Raw genomic sequence first — 16,522 nt, 5'->3', positions numbered from 1 at the left:
TGAGCTGAGGGTTCAGATCAGAGCGGATAATACCTTCAAATTAGGGCCTTTATTGGTACGGTTACCGTTACCAAACCCTAAATCCCGTTACCATACCGATCCCTTCGGTAACTAAAAAAATGATACCATTACCGTTACCGAAAGAATCGGTATACCGACTATCGGTATACCGATGAATCGGTAATGGTAAATCGGTAATTGGTAAATTTACCAATTTTAAAACCTGTCTCCTGCATCAAAAATAAGCAAGAAAAATATGCTTTTTGAAATGAAATATGTTTCCAGACTCTAATAGTTCCACTTCCCATGTCCCACACATTACTAACAATTTATTTCATACAAATACAAGACCATTACACAAAATAAATTAACAAAGTCAATTTCATGGCCTTCAAATTTTCATATACTACGAACTACTTGACTGGACAATATTACATTGATACTTAGATACTACATTAGTACATTACTACTTCAGAATTCAGATCATTAACTCATTTTCTGGGCCTGCAAACTTGATATACTTCCCTGACCCCAACCCTTTTGTACCCGCTTAACTGCTTAAGAGCTTTCAATGCAACTCCACTGCCTCATCTCTGGAAAAAGGATTAGATAAGAGAAATGTCAAAATGGAAGTGAAAACAACTATTTATATTTATATATATATGTGTTTAACAAAGTAAATAGCAATACACCTATAGTGCTGAAATTGAATGTTCCAACCAGTTCTATAAACTAGTTCCAACCAGTTCATTTGTTCAGTTCAAACCAGTTCCACTCACAGAAAAATTCTTACACCAATCAACATTCAATTTAGAAAAAAATAGGCACTCACAATCACAGAGATTCTTCAGTATTTAGTTTGTGGGTTTGGTGGACGTGAAGCAGAAGGAGGAAGTTCGGAAGGTGGAGCTTGAGCATTCAAGATACCTATACAAAGACATTTAAAAATATTAACCATTCACATTAACTATCAAGTAATATTAACAATTCAACTAAAATAAAAAGTATAAGAGTTGCTGACTTATTTCAAATTCTTCAAGATCCTTATATAAAGAAACTTCAAGATCTGTTGGCTCCTTATAGAAATTGAAATCATTTGCTCTAAGCCAATCACTAGTACACACTAATGCCTCTACCATTTTTGGGGTCAATGAAGCTCTAAAAGGATCCACAATCCTCCTACCCAAGCTAAAAGCACTTTCACTAGCCACGGTCGAACTTGGGATTGAGAATATATCTTTGGCAATCTTTGAAAGAATAGGATACCATGATTGATTCAACTTCCACCAAGATAAGAGATCAAAAGACTCTCCATCAAGCTTTTCACAAGGATTTGAAATGTACTTATCCACCTCATTTGCAATCTCCGTAACTTCCATTTGCTCTCTTCTTCTTTTTAGCTTCATCTCAACATGAGAAAGTCCACTTGATTGTGAACCTGAATTTGTATTGACTTGAGTGGTGTTACTCGTGGTGGTTGAAGATTGATCTTGACCATAAATCCCCTTATATGTATCATACAACTGTAGCAAACATTTTTTTATATCTCCAATAATATTTTTTATTGTAGCAGCATCCTTTCCAATGTCTTCAAAGGAAATTTGTATCAATTCAAGCTTATATCTAGGGTTTAGAACATGAGCTATATATATCATCTTGTTGACACTCTCGAAATTCCCCCAATATTTGTTCAATTTCAACTTCATTGAATTTCCAACACTTTGCAACACCGGATCACTACCATCATTAATTTTCATATCAATGTCAATCAATAAGTCCGACACTATCACAAAGATTAAGTGAGATGTGCAAGATTTAGTAGCACTAAGTGACAATGTAGCATTATAAAACTTCCTCAAAAAATGCACAAAGGCCTTTGCCTTCTCCCAATCTTCCTCACACGGTGGCCCCACCCTCTTAAATCCATCCTTATCTTTCTCATTGAAATAACTCACAAAAGGAGCATTTTCTTCTCCCATTCTAGCAAATACTTTCTTGTACTTCTCGGCACCTTCAAGCATTTTGTAGGTTGCATTCCACCTAGTTGGAACATCCATGGGTATGTTTGACATTTGGTCCATTTTAAACATTATGGCATATTCCCTAAATTTGTCTAACCTTGCGGGAGATGAATGAATGTACTTTACACAATTCCGTATGCCTTCAATTGAGCCATTAAGCTCCTTCAAACCATCTTTAACAATCAGATTAATGATATGACAAGCACACCTCATATGCAAGTACTTGCCGTTAATCAAAAGGGTGTTCATCTCACCAAGCCTTTTTTTCATGTACTCAATCGCCCCATCATTAGCAGAAGCATTATCAACCGTAATGCTAAAGACTTTTTCAATCCCCCAACTTCTCAAACATGCCTCCAGACATCTCCCTATGTCATCACCCCTATGACTAGTGATCTTTGTGAAGTTGATTATTCTCTTTTGCAAATTCCAATCACTATCCATAAAATGGGCGGTGACAACCATGTAATTTATGTTTTGTATGGAAGTCCAAGTATCGGTTGTGATACTCACTCTTTGTTCTCCTATCAAACTCATTATTTTCCCCTTCTCCAATTCATACAAATCCCACACTAGACTGGTAATTCTTTGCCTACTTGGTATTTTAAACCTAGGGCATAACTCCTGTAATAATTCTTGAAACCCCACTCCATCAACCACCCTAAAGGGCATTTCATCCCGGATTATAAATTGAACCAACTTCTCCTCACATTTCTTTTGGTTAAATACATGCGGGACTAATGCACCACCCATACTATCTTGTGAAAGAGTGCTTTGGCCTTTCTCAACAAAATTCCTTCCATAAGCCGGACATTTCTTACACTGCTTTGATAAGTGATTGCCAAGCCCTGTTGTACCATACTTCTTACTGTCAGCTTTTATCTCCTTTTTGCAAGTTTTACAAACCCCCACCTGGTATTCTCCCCCTTCTGCATCTTTCCTTGTAGCCTTAGTGGCAAAATCCCACACCCATGAAGCCTTCTTACCTTTTTGAGGAGGTGCTTTAGATTCGACTTCTGGGGTTAATGGCTCAATTGAAGGCTCCATTATGCCTTCAATTGAGCCATTACACAATTCCCTAAAACCCTAAACCCTTTACCGTTACCGTAACAGCCCTACTTCAAATTGTTTGGATTGAGAGTTTCAACAATGCAAAAAAAATGGCAAAGATTGATGGTGGATGGGTTTTAGGGGTGGCAAAACTCTATTTGATCTAGATGAGCGAATTTGTCCGATCAGGATTAAACCAAATTCAGATATAAGTTATATATCCGAAATCTAGGTCTAAACATAAAAAATTTGTCTGGTTTAAAATTGGGTTCGGGTCCAAACACATAAATCTTGTCCAATTTAATTGTTTGGACCCTAATTCGGATTAAGTTATTGTCTGATTTACTTGTCTAGATTTAAACTAATTCGGATATGATCAATTAAAGTACGTCCGAAATCCAATTCGAATTAAAATTCAGAACCGATTTTTTTGTCACCCTTAGATCAAATCCGCGTCGGTTGGTGGCCCAGAGCAAATGGTGGATGGGTCAAGGCGGTATTAGATGCTCCTTCTATGTTGCTCCCTCAACGCTATTACATGCTTAATTAACTGCTGTTAATGGAGGGATACCCATTAAAAGTCAAATCCTACTCATTGCCACGTTAGTTTTAGATATGAAGGGATTATAGAATATTAAATCTGGAAAGTTTGGTCTTCTTATAGCCCGCGAAGGCGCGAAGCAACTGTCATACGTTGAGGCCCGAACAAACCAGGAAACCAGAGTTTCATTGCTCAATCTTCGATCATCGGCCAAACCACAGTCGTTTTGCCTTTCTGAAAGTCGTTACTGGAGGCATTGGTTGACGGAAATGACGATCACGGCCACGCCTTTATTGAAAGATGGATGCCTCATCGTCAGGGGTAAGACGGTCTTGACCGGAGTTCCGCACAACGTTGTCGTATCTCCATCGGTGGGAGACTCTGCTTTTCTCGGTGCAAATTCCACCATTCCCAGTTCTCGTCATGTTTTCAATCTTGGAGTGCTCGAGTAAGTCTCTGTTTTTGAATTTGTTTAGGATTTTAGGGTTTTAGGGCAGGGATAATGCAGTTCTTCAGGATTTAAAGCTTGTCATCACACACAATACTGCAATTGCTCTCATTTCTGGTTTTCATTACAGGGAACGGAGATTCTTATGTCTATTTAGGTTCAAAATTTGGTGGATGATACCGCGTGTGGGGAAATCCGGCTGTGAAATCCCCATGGAAACTCAGTTTCTTCTTCTGGAAGTGGCAGAGTCTGTTCTGGAGGGCAAGGATTCACCTGAACTATCAACAGAAAACACTTTCTACATAATCTTGTTGCCTGTTTTGGATGGACAATTTCGTACAAGTTTGCAGGGGACTCCGGCAAATGAGCTTCAATTCTGCGTTGAGTCTGGTCAGTTGTTCCTTCCGGTCAATTTCTTTGCGTCGGACCAATTCTGGTTTTGTAATTGCAAATTCTGATTGGTTTTTCTTTATTTTTTTACCATCTTCAGGTGATGTCAATGTCCAAACCTCCAAAGCAGTAGAAGCTGTGTTTATCAATTCTGGAGATAACCCCTTTGAGCTCATTAAGAACTCTATTAAGTATGTTTGCATCCGAGCACGATTTTTTTTTTCTTGTGAAGGATTTTTTTTATCTAATCTGGGGATGCTTAATTTTTTTACCTTTTGTTATTGTATTTGTGTGTTTAGAATATTGGAGAAGCACCAGGAGACTTTTAGTCATATTGAGAACAAGAAGGTAATGAAGGAAACTTATTGAACTAATACCGGTGAAATTTGAAGCAGTAATTGTTTTCAACATAATTGATTCTCTTATTGCTTGATTAGATCCCTGCACATTTAGACGGATTTGGGTGGTGCACTTGGGATGCATTTTACACTGAAGTGAATCCACAAGGAATCATAGAGGGTCTTCAAAGGTAAACATGAGAAAGTCATACACGTTTCAGCAAATTAAGCCGTGCCAATGCACGATTGCCCATAACTTATTATATAACTACCTTGTTTTCCACAGTCTATCAGAAGGAGGCTGTCCACCAAAATTTCTTATCATTGATGATGGATGGCAAGAAACCATAAATGAGTTTCACAAAGAAGGTGAACCGCCAGTTGAAGGGACACAGTAAGTCTATTATTGTGATTATGTTATCTGCCAATGCTAGGAGCAATCTTCCTAAATTAGGATATCACAACATTGTTCTTTTGTCAATGATAGGTTTGCAACCAGACTGGTGGACATCAAAGAAAATTGCAAGTTCAAGCACTCAGGCTCCGATAATACATGCACTGATCTATGTGATTTTATTCATTCAATCAAAGGGAGATATGGATTAAAGTATGGTTTCAATCTGTGAACCTTCATTTCTAAAACTAGGAAGTTATATCATGACACACTCAATTAAAGAGCACAATTATCTATTGCTGCAGTTATGTTTACATGTGGCACGCCTTAGTTGGGTATTGGGGAGGGGTTCTCCCATCATCGGAAGTGATGAAAAAGTACAATCCAAGGCTTGTGTATCCAATTCAGTCACCTGGTAACACAGGGAATCTTAGAGACATTGCTATGGACAGCTTGGAGAAATATGGAGTTGGAGTTATTGATCCTCAAAGCATCTTTGATTTCTACAATGATCTTCATGGCTATCTTGCAAGTTGTGGAGTAGATGGAGTCAAGGTGGATGTTCAAAATGTGATTGAGACCTTAGGTGCTGGTTATGGTGGACGGGTACCGTTGACTAGACAGTATCAAGAGGCTCTCGAGCAATCTGTTGCAAGACATTTCAGGGACAATAACCTTATATCCTGCATGTGTCACAATTCGGACTCAATATACAGGTTTGCTTTTGCTCTCGATTCTAAAAGCATTTGAGCAATGAATATACTTGTGTAGCCTTGGAATTTAACACTTATTTGAGTAAAATTTTAATTTTTCCAGTTCAAAGAAGACTGCAGTTGCTAGAGCATCTGAAGACTTCATGCCAAGGGAGCCGGCATTACAGACCTTACATATTGCCTCTGTAGCGTTTAACGGTCTTTTCCTAGGACAAATTGTGGTGCCAGACTGGGATATGTTCCATGTAAGACATAACCCAAATCTTCAATTTCTATTCTAACTAGTCTTGTTATTGAGCTATGACATGTAGATTCTCCTATTCTATTGAATTGTTCTATTCAGTAAAATTCATTCTCACCACCAATTAGTTCAAATCAAATTATATGTGCTGATATTTGTTTCTGCATTTCAGAGCAAACATGAGACAGCAGATTTCCATGGTGCAGCAAGAGCATTGGGAGGGTGTGCTGTGTATGTAAGGTGAGCCCATAAAAATTGATGATTTTTTTTTACCTTTTTCCTTCAGTAAAAGAGAAGAGGGAGACATAAACAGACATGGTTGGAATTATAAGAAAGGACATGAATGGTGAAAAAAATTCATGGAATGGATTTATCATATAGATTCATGTAGCCGGTTCTAACATATGGTTCGGGATAAATTCTTTGATTACAATGATTAGTTTTTTTAACTTAAAAATAAAAGTATTTGAAGCTTATTGTGACTGCAAGGAAGCGAACTTATTGAATTTTTTTGCAGCGACAAGCCAGGAAATCATGATTTCAAAGTCCTTAAGAAGCTTGTATTGCCTGATGGGTCAATACTGAGAGCTAGACATGCTGGACGTCCTACCCGTGATTGTTTAATGAAAGACCCCGTCATGGATGGAAAAAGGTGAACCTTTATTCAGCATTCCCTTCTTCTTCTTCTTCTTCTTCTTAAGGCAAATGGGGGTGGAGGACTAGAACCCATGACCATGAGGTCATGTGGTTTTTATGGTAGGGGACCTACCCAACTAGGCTAGGACTTAATCCCTATTCAACATTCCCTCTAATTGCAACAGTCCATTACAAACTTCAATTCAAGTCTTTTCACTATAATAACCGTTCAGATTGGCTCTTTTCGCAGCTTACTCAAGATATGGAACTTGAACAAGTTATCTGGAGTAATAGGTGTTTTCAATTGCCAAGGCGCAGGAAGGTGGCCGCTGAAACAGGAAGATGAACACATGGCTATCAAACCTTTGTCTATTTCAGGCCTTGTGAGACCCATAGACGTTGAATTTCTTGAAGAGGTTGCTGGTGAGAACTGGAATGGAGATTGTGCAGTTTATGCCTTCAATTCAGGTTATCTTTTGATTTCCTGATCTGATTAGTCCCCATTGTCTAGTATCTGTGTTCAAACATTCTCTAGAATAAGTGGTAATTTATTTCATGGTGCAGGATCTCTTTCCAAGTTGCCTAAGCAAGGAAAATTTGAAGTGTCCTTGGCCACTCTCCAATGTGAAATATACGCAGTCTCTCCAATGAGGGTTAGTAAACTAAACTTCCTACCTTCCACTGCTTGTGAATTCCTTTTTCATCTCGTCTAATGTGAAATTGCGAATAATTCTCCCGTGTGAACAGGTCTTTGGTGAGAATATTCTCTTTGCTCCGATAGGCTTGCTCGATATGTATAACTCAGGAGGAGCAGTAGAAGCTATGGACTCCACCGTGGATGAGTCGAGATGCATTATAACAATCAATGGAAGAGGCTGTGGGCGATTTGGAGCCTACTCGAGCACCAAACCAAAGAGTTGTATGGTGGGCAAGAAGGAAGAGAGCTTCACCTACAGCGTTAAAGATGGATTGTTGACAATTGAACTTCAAGGAGGTTGCCACTTGAGAGAGATAGAATTTGTGTATTGAAGGAGTCTAATGATCAAATTATGAGTTTTTATTTTTATTTTTTTTGTTTTTGAAATACCACTAAGAAATATATTTCTCATTAAAATCGAATTTTGGACACATATATGTCTAATCCAATCGATTCTCAATCGATCTTTGATAAATTATAGTTTGTCATCTTTAATAATAATAGAGTGAGCAAACAACTAGTTATGTACAGATACAGTTATATTATTATATGATTGGGCTGGGCTTAAAGTATCCATGTCAAGCCTGCTTGATTTCCAAATTGGAAAAGCCCATTGACACTGAGTTTTCCTTGTCCAAGCCCGTTAAATGCACGTTTCTTTCCTTTTAAATTTTGGGCCCGAGGAAGCTGTTGCTAAGAGCCTCTCTCTTAAAACATTGGGCCGCAACGGCCCACAATTATCTACCCCATAAGGCCATAAAAGACCATCCATTGCTCTCTCTTTCAAGCATCGAAGAGGCAAGAGCAATGGCAATACCTTTATAAGTTATACCTTCCTCCTTGACAATCTGTCCCTTATCCTCTCAAACCCTTATTCCTCTAAAACCCAGTCTCTGTTGGAAATCTGAAAAAACAATGTCCTCTGCAACCACACAAATCTTCAAGCCACTCTCTGGGGCGGACCCATGTATCTTCTCTCAACTATCACTGTTAGCTTCCATTCCAAGACCTCAAAACCCAACGTTGTCGCTCCCTGCTAGACCTATCAGACTCCACCTCTCATCTGCTCTTTGTCTAAAACACAAAATTCAACGCTCATCTTCGGTTGTCTTTGTTGCGCAGGCTTCTGGTTTGACCCAACAAGAGGAGGACAACACTGTGACCGTCACTGACCAAGAAGAATCGACATGGGAAAATGACGAAAGTGACGGGAATTGGGAGGCTGAGGGAGAAGATTCTAGGATTGAGGCGGCCGGAGGGGATGAAGATGGGACCTTTGACGAGGGTGGAGAAGAGGAGAATTTTGTGGAGCCGCCGGAGGAGGCAAAGATTTATGTAGGGAATTTGCCTTATGATGTAGAAATCAATAGCTTGGCTAAGCTATTTGAGAAGGCTGGAACTGTTGAAATTGCGGAGGTAAGTGTTATGCTTCTGCATTGGACCGTCAAAAAGTTTTCATATCAACATTGTACATTTATGTTGTGGGAAGAAAAATGAAATGCTGATGTGTTGGTATGTGCCATGTGGGTTTCTTGATTCTTTATGTGGTTGCAGATTATTTACAACAGGGAAACCAATCGGAGTCGTGGCTTTGGGTTTGTTACCATGAGCACTGTTGAAGAGGCTGAGAAGGCTGTAGAAATGTTTAACAGATATGTAAGTTTATTCCTCTCACTTCACCGGCATTTCCTCTGTGTGTGAGGAACTTTTCTGCTAGTGCTTTTCCCAGGCCTTGATTTGGAGCCGACATGAGACCTTGAGTTAGAGTTGAACTCAATTCAAATCTTGATTTCTGATTTCGTTGGGCTTATGGCTTCTAGTTCAGTTATTAATTTCTATTCTATTGTTTTATCATGGTAATTATTTCTCCTTACTGGTTAAGAGGTATCCTTTTGTTAGTTCGTCATAGATCAAGAAGTTGCCTTCTAAGGAATGTCAGATGATGGATATTAGTGGTCGACGTAAATATGCCTTGTAATTCACTATTTACATGGCAAGACAGTAATACATAATTTACAAGTTTATTCCTGTCACTGCCTTATCCTCTATATGTGACTACATATAAATCTTGATTATTGTTATATCGTTAGGAGTTTTGGTGGGTGTGTGGGTGGGTTGGTGTCTTGGTGGGTATTTCTTATTCGTGATTTCTCCGCCATTGTCATTCTTAACTGATTTTTGAGTTAGATCTTGTACTTGTCTCTCAGTGTTAATTGTTGACTCTATATGATAGTTTTGGTGGGTACATCAAAGATTATCTAAATTACTTTCATAGTGTACTAAACCATCTTAGGCATATCTTGTTGTCAAGATAAGAATCATGTTTCCCAAAGTTATAGTGAGCCATGACTGCAGTTACTTGATGTAGTTCTTTGTTTGTAACATGTAAGTTGATGTTATAAATGTATTTTGGGGTGTAGGAAGTGGTTAGGTGCTGTTTTTAACACTGCACTGGACTGAGTCAGACCTGGTAATCTGTGTTTGCATTCTGTGGTCCATGGACTTCTTGAAGCTTTCTAATAACACTGTTGTGCGGTCGTTTAACATTTGTTTTTTCAATGTCATTTGTTAATTTTCTTTGTCATTTGTTAATTTTCTTTTTGAGCAGGTAATTTGTGCTTGAAATTGAGGTTTTAATGGAAGAGTTTGGTCTTTTAAAACTTTTGTGCTTATTGACATCTTCTGTTATGAGGGTGTTCCACCAATCTCTATGTGTTTCCTCGAAGGTTTATTTGCATTTATTTCACATCAGCAAATGTAGAGATAGCAGTTCCTCCCATGGTTGAAAATCTGTGCTAGTTTATTTGAATGTTTGCTTCTGTTTTTTTTTAAACAGGAGTTAGATGGAAGGTTCTTAACTGTAAACAAGGCTGCTCCCAGAGGAACCCTGCCTGAACGCCCTCCTCGTGCGTTTGAACCTGCTTTTAAAATCTATGTTGGAAACCTGCCATGGGACATGGATAGTACTCGTCTGGGGCAAATCTTTAGCGAACATGGAAAGGTGGTGGATGCGCAGGTGGTTGATGACAGGGAGACTGGACGCTCACGTGGTTTTGGCTTTGTAACAATGTCTTCTGAGGCTGAAATGAACAATGCCATCTCTGCTCTTGACGGACAGGTATCACTAAAGTCCTCTCTTTTAATGCCATAGTGGTGTTCTTGATATTATTGTTCTGACATCAAGAATCTGTCTGCTGGTCCGACCATGGTTCTTGAACGACTGTTCTCTCTCTCTCTCTCTCTCTCTCTCTCTCTCTCCATCCACCACCAATTAGTGTTACTAAACTTCATGCGGGTCCATATTTGCCATCTTAAACTATCTTGATGACAAGAGAGTAGAAGCCATGGTTAATTAATCAATGCATCAACTTAATTGTTGTTCAGCTATTTGATCTTTTGATTAGTAGGTAATAACTTTGAGCGTGTTGGTGCTGCAGAGTCTGGATGGGAGGGCAATCAGAGTAAATGTTGCACAGGAAAGGCTAAGGCGTTTTTAACCCTAGATGACATGAATCCAAGGTCTTCTGAATGTATTCTATTACAAGCATTGATATTTTTCTCTCTTTTTTTTTTCCCGGGATAATCCTTTTGTGGGGGTTTAGGGACAACTGATATTAGTATTCAATTCTCTCTTTAAATGGAAGATTTTGTTCGACAGTTATGGAGCCACCATGCCATCTGGTGCGATTTTTCCGAACCAGCAGGCATTAAGACTCCTTAAAAGCCAGTCAAAAGAATTACCATAGCTACACCGGGAAGAATATTTCCATTACAATTAAAAAGAAATGAACTCAGATTCCTTAGGCTTGTGGAACGCCATGATTCAACCCTAAACAGCTTAGAAATTACAGCATTTTATCACCTACAAAGCCAGGGAAGGGGGAACGACCATTGACAAGCAAGGGCCATGGACTAACAAGCAATAGAGAACCAAAATACTTTGATATAGCAAGTCCCAAATACGACTATATGTACACTAGCTTGCCAAGATCCATGTGCAATTTATGAGCACTTGTTTTCCCACACCCAGTTTCAACAGAACTAACATAACCATTGCAAACTCTTAACCCTGCAATTGCGCTTCCCGACTTGTTAAAGGAACGTAACGGACGGAAGTCTCGGTTCGAACACTGATAGAACCATCTTGGTCCTTGTCCACAACCTTCAAATCCTGGAAAATGTTTCCAACAGGAATCACCATTCTGCCACCAGGTTTTAGCTGGTCAATAAGTGGCTTCGGAATCTCAGGTGCGGCAGCACCAACGTGTATAGCATCATAAGGTGCAAACTCTGGCCAACCTTGTCTTCCATCTATCACCATTAATATAGATAGAAGTTAGAGCTGTGTAAAACTTCAGGCCAAAAGGATGAAATGGCCAAAAAAAACCGTAAGGAACAATTCCCTTATTTGAGTTATACTATCTCAAAGACTTACCACCAACGTGAATGGAAAGGGAACCCTCTTTCAATAATGGAGCAGCTGCACTTTTGTCAATGTTCTTGATAGACTCAGTAACAAGCTCGGGTATATGTTCCACACCAACCACACGGCCTTGTGGTCCAACCATCAAGGCAAAGCAAGCAGTCAAGTACCCAGTCCCTATACAAAGAATCAATAGAGAGACTCAAGACGAAGAAAAAGGGGGAAATCAAGACACAGAAAGAACTTACCAATCTAAACAACCAAAGGATTGAAAAATAGTTAGCAAAGCTGCAAATCTAATCTATGTCAATAGAAGATCTCTTCAGAGTAAAAACACCAAGAAACAAGGGTGGAAAATATGTTCCTCTCATCTCCCTTGGCCATCTAAATATGCATATCCTCAATTAAATATAAGTAAGAACTGGCTCACACCACGTTATTCCGTAGCTTACGAGCTTCAGAAAGAATAAATAACAATCTAGCCATCTAGGCCTTCAGGGTTGAAATTCATTTCAACATGATTGATAATAAGAAAATGGTCTTTACCATGAATAACCGGAATTTGCTTTCCAATAAGATATTTTATCACAGAGGGAAAAAAAGAAGAAGAAGAGCAGCATAAAAGAAGGTAGTTAGTCACATAAGCATACAAGATTGCCAATTGCAAAAACAAGTGAAATATAGTTCGAGCATAACGGAATCACTACTTTTACAGGCAGCGAAAACTAAAGGAAAGATAATATTACCAGAACCCACATCCAAAGCATGCATTCCAGGCTGCAAGTTTTCCTCCAACAACTGAAGGCAAGTTGCATGCATGTGAGGTGCAGAAATCGTGGCATTGTAACCAATTGGCATGGGGCTATCCACGTAAGGAGGGTTCCCATCTGGTACAAACAATGCCCTGTCAATAGTATCCATTACTTCAGCTACCTTCTTTGATGCAATCACTCCATAGCGTTGCAGATTCTCTACCATGGCTTTATTCTTATTGATGCTACTTCCAGCCCAGTATCGCTGCAAATAACAGGAAGAGTGTCTATATTTAAGACTATTTTTTCTTTGATATTGAACAAAAAGACAAATAACCAAAATCTCAGAAGCTGGGTAACTCTAAGCCACATAATCAAATGAACAGAATTCGAAGACATGACCACTATTCCCGTAGGAAATGAAGCAAGAACAAAACTATAGAGCCAAATAACCACAATCATCACTAACACTATGCCAATGCCTGACTTGACACTTGACAGATCAACAACCATCTAATACCACATAATTGGAACACTAACTTCTGTCAGAGAACTTGCACTTGAAATCATTGGAATAGGTATATCCTTGCACATGGCATCCACACTAGGAGTGGCAATGGACTGAATTTTTGGTTCCAAGGTCGTCAAAGATGAGAATGATTGCGCATCATAGGTAAAATAGGCGCAACGAGCCCCACAACATGTGGCCAGTAAAACATAGCATAACCACCAAATGTAACAAATATTCCCCTGGAATATGCACATCAAGAATCCAAGCACTAAAGTTACCAACAACTGGAGTGGAGCTAACTCATGAAAATTTAAATCCAGCACAGCAATCATAACCAACATACTCCTTTTCTCCACAATCTATATCTGCCAATGATTTTGCCAAACATTCATAATACCTATTTGTAAATCTTGCCTATTGCAATCTCCAAAAAAACACCTTTGCGACCACTTTGATGTTTCTATAATGGCTGTAATTTCTATAATGGTTAAAAAAAAGTAATTTCAGAACGGAAAGAAATTCTCCAAAGAAATTATCCCTAAATCCAGAAACCCTAGATATTCCCATTTCCATGATTTTAAGTAATTTACCATATGAGAACACAATTACTAGATTTTTATTTCATTTCTACAGTCCAAAAATGTATCTAAATGTGAGCATGATAAATTAGTACCAAAAGCACCAGAATTTTGCCACACCGTAATAAGCCCAAACAACCGCATACCAAGACCATCCAAAGAAAAGCCATGAACTATTCCATAAGTCCCTGACCTCTAAAATCAACATTAAACATTCATTCGAAGATGTAAAACAAAAACAAATTCCCCAATTGATCGCGATTCGACCAACAATCATCATCAACAAGTCCACTACTCGAAAACCAAATCACGCATGAAAAAGAAGATCAAAAAGCACAACCGAATGATCCTTTCCTTTCTCTTCACTAACAAAATCACTTAGTAAAGTGTGTGTGATACAGAGCGCGTGTGTTAACAGAGAGATGAATACCTCCATCCGGAAGAATGGGCAGTTACCCGTGAGGAGACGATTGAGGTTTGGCGGGAGACGAAAGGAATAAAGAATGGAAAACTGAGAAGCTCGATGGCTATGGTGTTGATGTTGTTTATGGAGGAGGGTGTAGGTTAGTAATCGTCTTAGAGGAGGCGTAATATAGCGGCAACCATACGCTATTACTCCTGGTCCGGTGGAAAGAGATATAGGCATAGGCATAGGCATATTCTGCCCCTCCCTCTTTTTCTTTTTTAATCTCGTTTATTCTATCTGTTTCTACTTTCTACTCGCGAGTCACGAGTTGCTACAACGTTATTGCGCAGAACGTGTCAAGTTATCATCACACGGTTGTTCATACATTTACGGGTGGCAAAACTCTATCTCGTTTGAAATTTGGATTTAAACACAAATTTTTTGTCCACTTTAAAATCGACTCTGGGTCCAAACAGGGAAATATTGTCCGATCTATTTGTTCGAATCTTAACCCAAATTAGGTTATTATTCGATTTATTTGTTCAGATTTAAACCAATCCGGATTTGATCAATTAAATATATCCGAAATTTAATCCAAATTAGGGTTTAGACGTGTAAATTTTTCGTAGATCGTTGTTATTGTCCGACCTAAAATCGTTTGTAACCGGTTTTTTTTTCATCCCTACATATACCGACTCCATACTTCTTACGTGTGTGTCAGTTTCTTTGGTGGGCTTTTCGACGATTAACACCGGTAGTGTACCCAGCCCACCGAATTGGGCTTAATGTAGGCTCCGCTGGGCTTTAACAATTTTAGTATAGCCTTGGTCCAATGGGCAGATGTTGTTTAATTGGCGGCCTTTTCAAGGATTGACACCTGTATTGATCATGGAAAACTTTAGTCACACCCCACTTTTTACTAAAGACACCCCGTCAACTCAGTTTTACAAGGGATGGTCAACTCAAATTAGAGTGTCTTTAGTAAAAGGTGGGGTGTGACTAAAGTTTTCCATTGATCATGCTGTGTAAAGAACTAGCCAGACCCAGCCCACCGAATTGGGCTTAATGCTCGGATGGGCTTTCACAACTTTAGTATAGCTTGATCCGATGGGCACACGTGTTTCATAGTTCATACTTCCTAATTAAATACGACAAAATGATATTTTTCATCCTTCAATTATTAATGGGATTTCATTTTTGTCCTTTATCTTCTTCTTTTTTTTTTCTCTATTTTTCGTACCCCAACTATGGAAAAGTACCCCGGCAATGGAAAAATCCAACGTAACATTTTATTGTTCGTTAGATAAGATTTATTCGACGTGCCACATAGGTGTCAGGCAAGCATTTTGGGATCCTTTGCTGGCGCAGAAGCTGGACTAATATCTGGAATTGTATTCTCGTTGCTGGTGAAGCTGGTATGGGCAACAATTAGAGGTGGATGAAGAGATTCAGGGACAGAGACCTTTAGTTCGCTAATCAAGAAAGAGCAATTAGCTTTCTTGGAGAAAGACGATGGACTTGCTTCACCGGAGATGATAGAAAAAGGTGGGTGGGGAGAGGTTTACAAAGCGTTTCTGCCCAACAGTAACGGGAAAACTATTGCTATAAAGAAGATTATTCAACCTCCAAAGATGCAACAGAATTGGCTGATGATCAAACACTTTAGTTCACAGACAAGTACCAATGAGATGAGCCTGGTTAAGTGGCTGAGAAATAAAATGACCTCTGAGAATCCTAGCCAAGCTATTGATTCAAAGCTGATGGGAAATGGATTCAAGGAGCAGATGCTTTTGGTTCTGAAAATTGCTTGCCTTTGGACCCTGGAAAATTCAAAGCAGAGGCCTAACAGCAAGGATGTTAGGTGCATGTTGTGTCAGATAAAGCATTGATTATGTATGATAGAAGAAGTTTAGCAGATGCAAGAACAATGATAGTACTAAGTATGTATGGTCAATATTACTAGGAAGTAGGAAACAATGAATCTTGGCAAAGAAGACCTAAGCACTCGGCAGTCTACACGATCGAATCCTCCATTGGCTAGTTCTGGACTCAACACCAACTGGTTAGGTGTGGGTCAACACAAAAACCCTAGGATAAGCTGAAAACCCCATCAAATAGAAGATAGATCAATCGCAGGGTTCTGCAAGGGCCATTCTGCAGCAAAAGTATCATATCAAGAAGCTTTTGGTTTAATGGTGGTCTACTCCTTAGGACTTGAATCATGGCAAAGTTTCAGGTTCGATTGCTTTAGTTGGAATTAAGAAGGATGATTAAAAAAGAATCACCATTTACAAAGACGAAATTTGCCAAAATGGAAATATAAATACCTTTTACACAACATGACATTCACAAATAATTCGAGAGAAAAACACCTTAAAATACT

General features: G+C 38.9%; 3 protein-coding genes across 3 annotated transcripts; 2 read left to right on the top strand and 1 right to left on the bottom strand.

Moving 5' to 3' along the window:
* The first annotated feature begins 3,727 nt into the window (after window positions 1-3,727).
* Window positions 3,728-7,838, top strand: LOC120003373 (probable galactinol--sucrose galactosyltransferase 2). The gene is made up of 14 exons (XM_038852337.1): window positions 3,728-4,060; window positions 4,191-4,450; window positions 4,551-4,641; window positions 4,750-4,798; window positions 4,888-4,979; window positions 5,075-5,182; window positions 5,276-5,395; window positions 5,488-5,898; window positions 5,999-6,140; window positions 6,309-6,376; window positions 6,654-6,788; window positions 7,023-7,240; window positions 7,337-7,425; window positions 7,520-7,838. The coding sequence occupies exons 1-14, from the start codon at window positions 3,882-3,884 to the stop codon at window positions 7,799-7,801; spliced, it is 2,244 nt and encodes a 747-aa protein (XP_038708265.1). The 5' UTR covers window positions 3,728-3,881; the 3' UTR covers window positions 7,802-7,838.
* Window positions 7,839-8,265: 427 nt separating this feature from the next.
* LOC120004151 (28 kDa ribonucleoprotein, chloroplastic-like) lies at window positions 8,266-11,126 on the top strand. Its single transcript, XM_038853420.1, has 4 exons — window positions 8,266-8,885; window positions 9,024-9,125; window positions 10,306-10,587; window positions 10,907-11,126. Exons 1-4 carry the CDS (start codon window positions 8,385-8,387, stop codon window positions 10,964-10,966), a joined length of 945 nt encoding a protein of 314 aa, XP_038709348.1. The 5' UTR covers window positions 8,266-8,384; the 3' UTR covers window positions 10,967-11,126.
* A 118-nt stretch (window positions 11,127-11,244) lies between these two features.
* LOC120004152 (protein-L-isoaspartate O-methyltransferase 1-like) lies at window positions 11,245-14,406 on the bottom strand. Its single transcript, XM_038853421.1, has 4 exons — window positions 14,164-14,406; window positions 12,639-12,909; window positions 11,905-12,069; window positions 11,245-11,780 (listed from the first exon to the last, which is right to left on the bottom strand). The coding sequence occupies exons 1-4, from the start codon at window positions 14,389-14,391 to the stop codon at window positions 11,533-11,535; spliced, it is 912 nt and encodes a 303-aa protein (XP_038709349.1). The 5' UTR covers window positions 14,392-14,406; the 3' UTR covers window positions 11,245-11,532.
* Between the last annotated feature and the right edge of the window lie 2,116 nt (window positions 14,407-16,522).

The sequence above is a fragment of the Tripterygium wilfordii genome, chromosome 8 (genome assembly GCF_013401445.1).
Source record: "Tripterygium wilfordii isolate XIE 37 chromosome 8, ASM1340144v1, whole genome shotgun sequence".
In the NCBI taxonomy this organism is placed as follows: Eukaryota; Viridiplantae; Streptophyta; class Magnoliopsida; order Celastrales; family Celastraceae; genus Tripterygium; species Tripterygium wilfordii.
Note: the sequence above shows the minus strand (reverse complement) of the source record. Positions and strands in the feature narration are given on the sequence as shown.

Bases quoted from the DNA above. Each gene is read 5' to 3' on its own strand.
- LOC120003373 (XM_038852337.1), top strand. From the start codon at position 3,882: ATGACGATCACGGCCACGCCTTTATTGAAAGATGGATGCCTCATCGTC. The intron at 4,799-4,887 runs GTAATGAAGGAA...TTGCTTGATTAG, and splicing joins GTCATATTGAGAACAAGAAG to ATCCCTGCACATTTAGACGG. The intron at 5,183-5,275 runs GTAAGTCTATTA...TGTCAATGATAG, and splicing joins CCGCCAGTTGAAGGGACACA to GTTTGCAACCAGACTGGTGG.
- LOC120004151 (XM_038853420.1), top strand. From the start codon at position 8,385: ATGTCCTCTGCAACCACACAAATCTTCAAGCCACTCTCTGGGGCGGAC. The intron at 8,886-9,023 runs GTAAGTGTTATG...ATGTGGTTGCAG, and splicing joins GAACTGTTGAAATTGCGGAG to ATTATTTACAACAGGGAAAC. The intron at 10,588-10,906 runs GTATCACTAAAG...TTGGTGCTGCAG, and splicing joins TCTCTGCTCTTGACGGACAG to AGTCTGGATGGGAGGGCAAT.
- LOC120004152 (XM_038853421.1), bottom strand. From the start codon at position 14,391: ATGCCTATGCCTATGCCTATATCTCTTTCCACCGGACCAGGAGTAATA. The intron at 12,910-14,163 runs GTATTCATCTCT...TGTTATTTGCAG, and splicing joins GCCCATTCTTCCGGATGGAG to CGATACTGGGCTGGAAGTAG. The intron at 11,781-11,904 runs GTAAGTCTTTGA...TAATGGTGATAG, and splicing joins CCTTTCCATTCACGTTGGTG to ATGGAAGACAAGGTTGGCCA.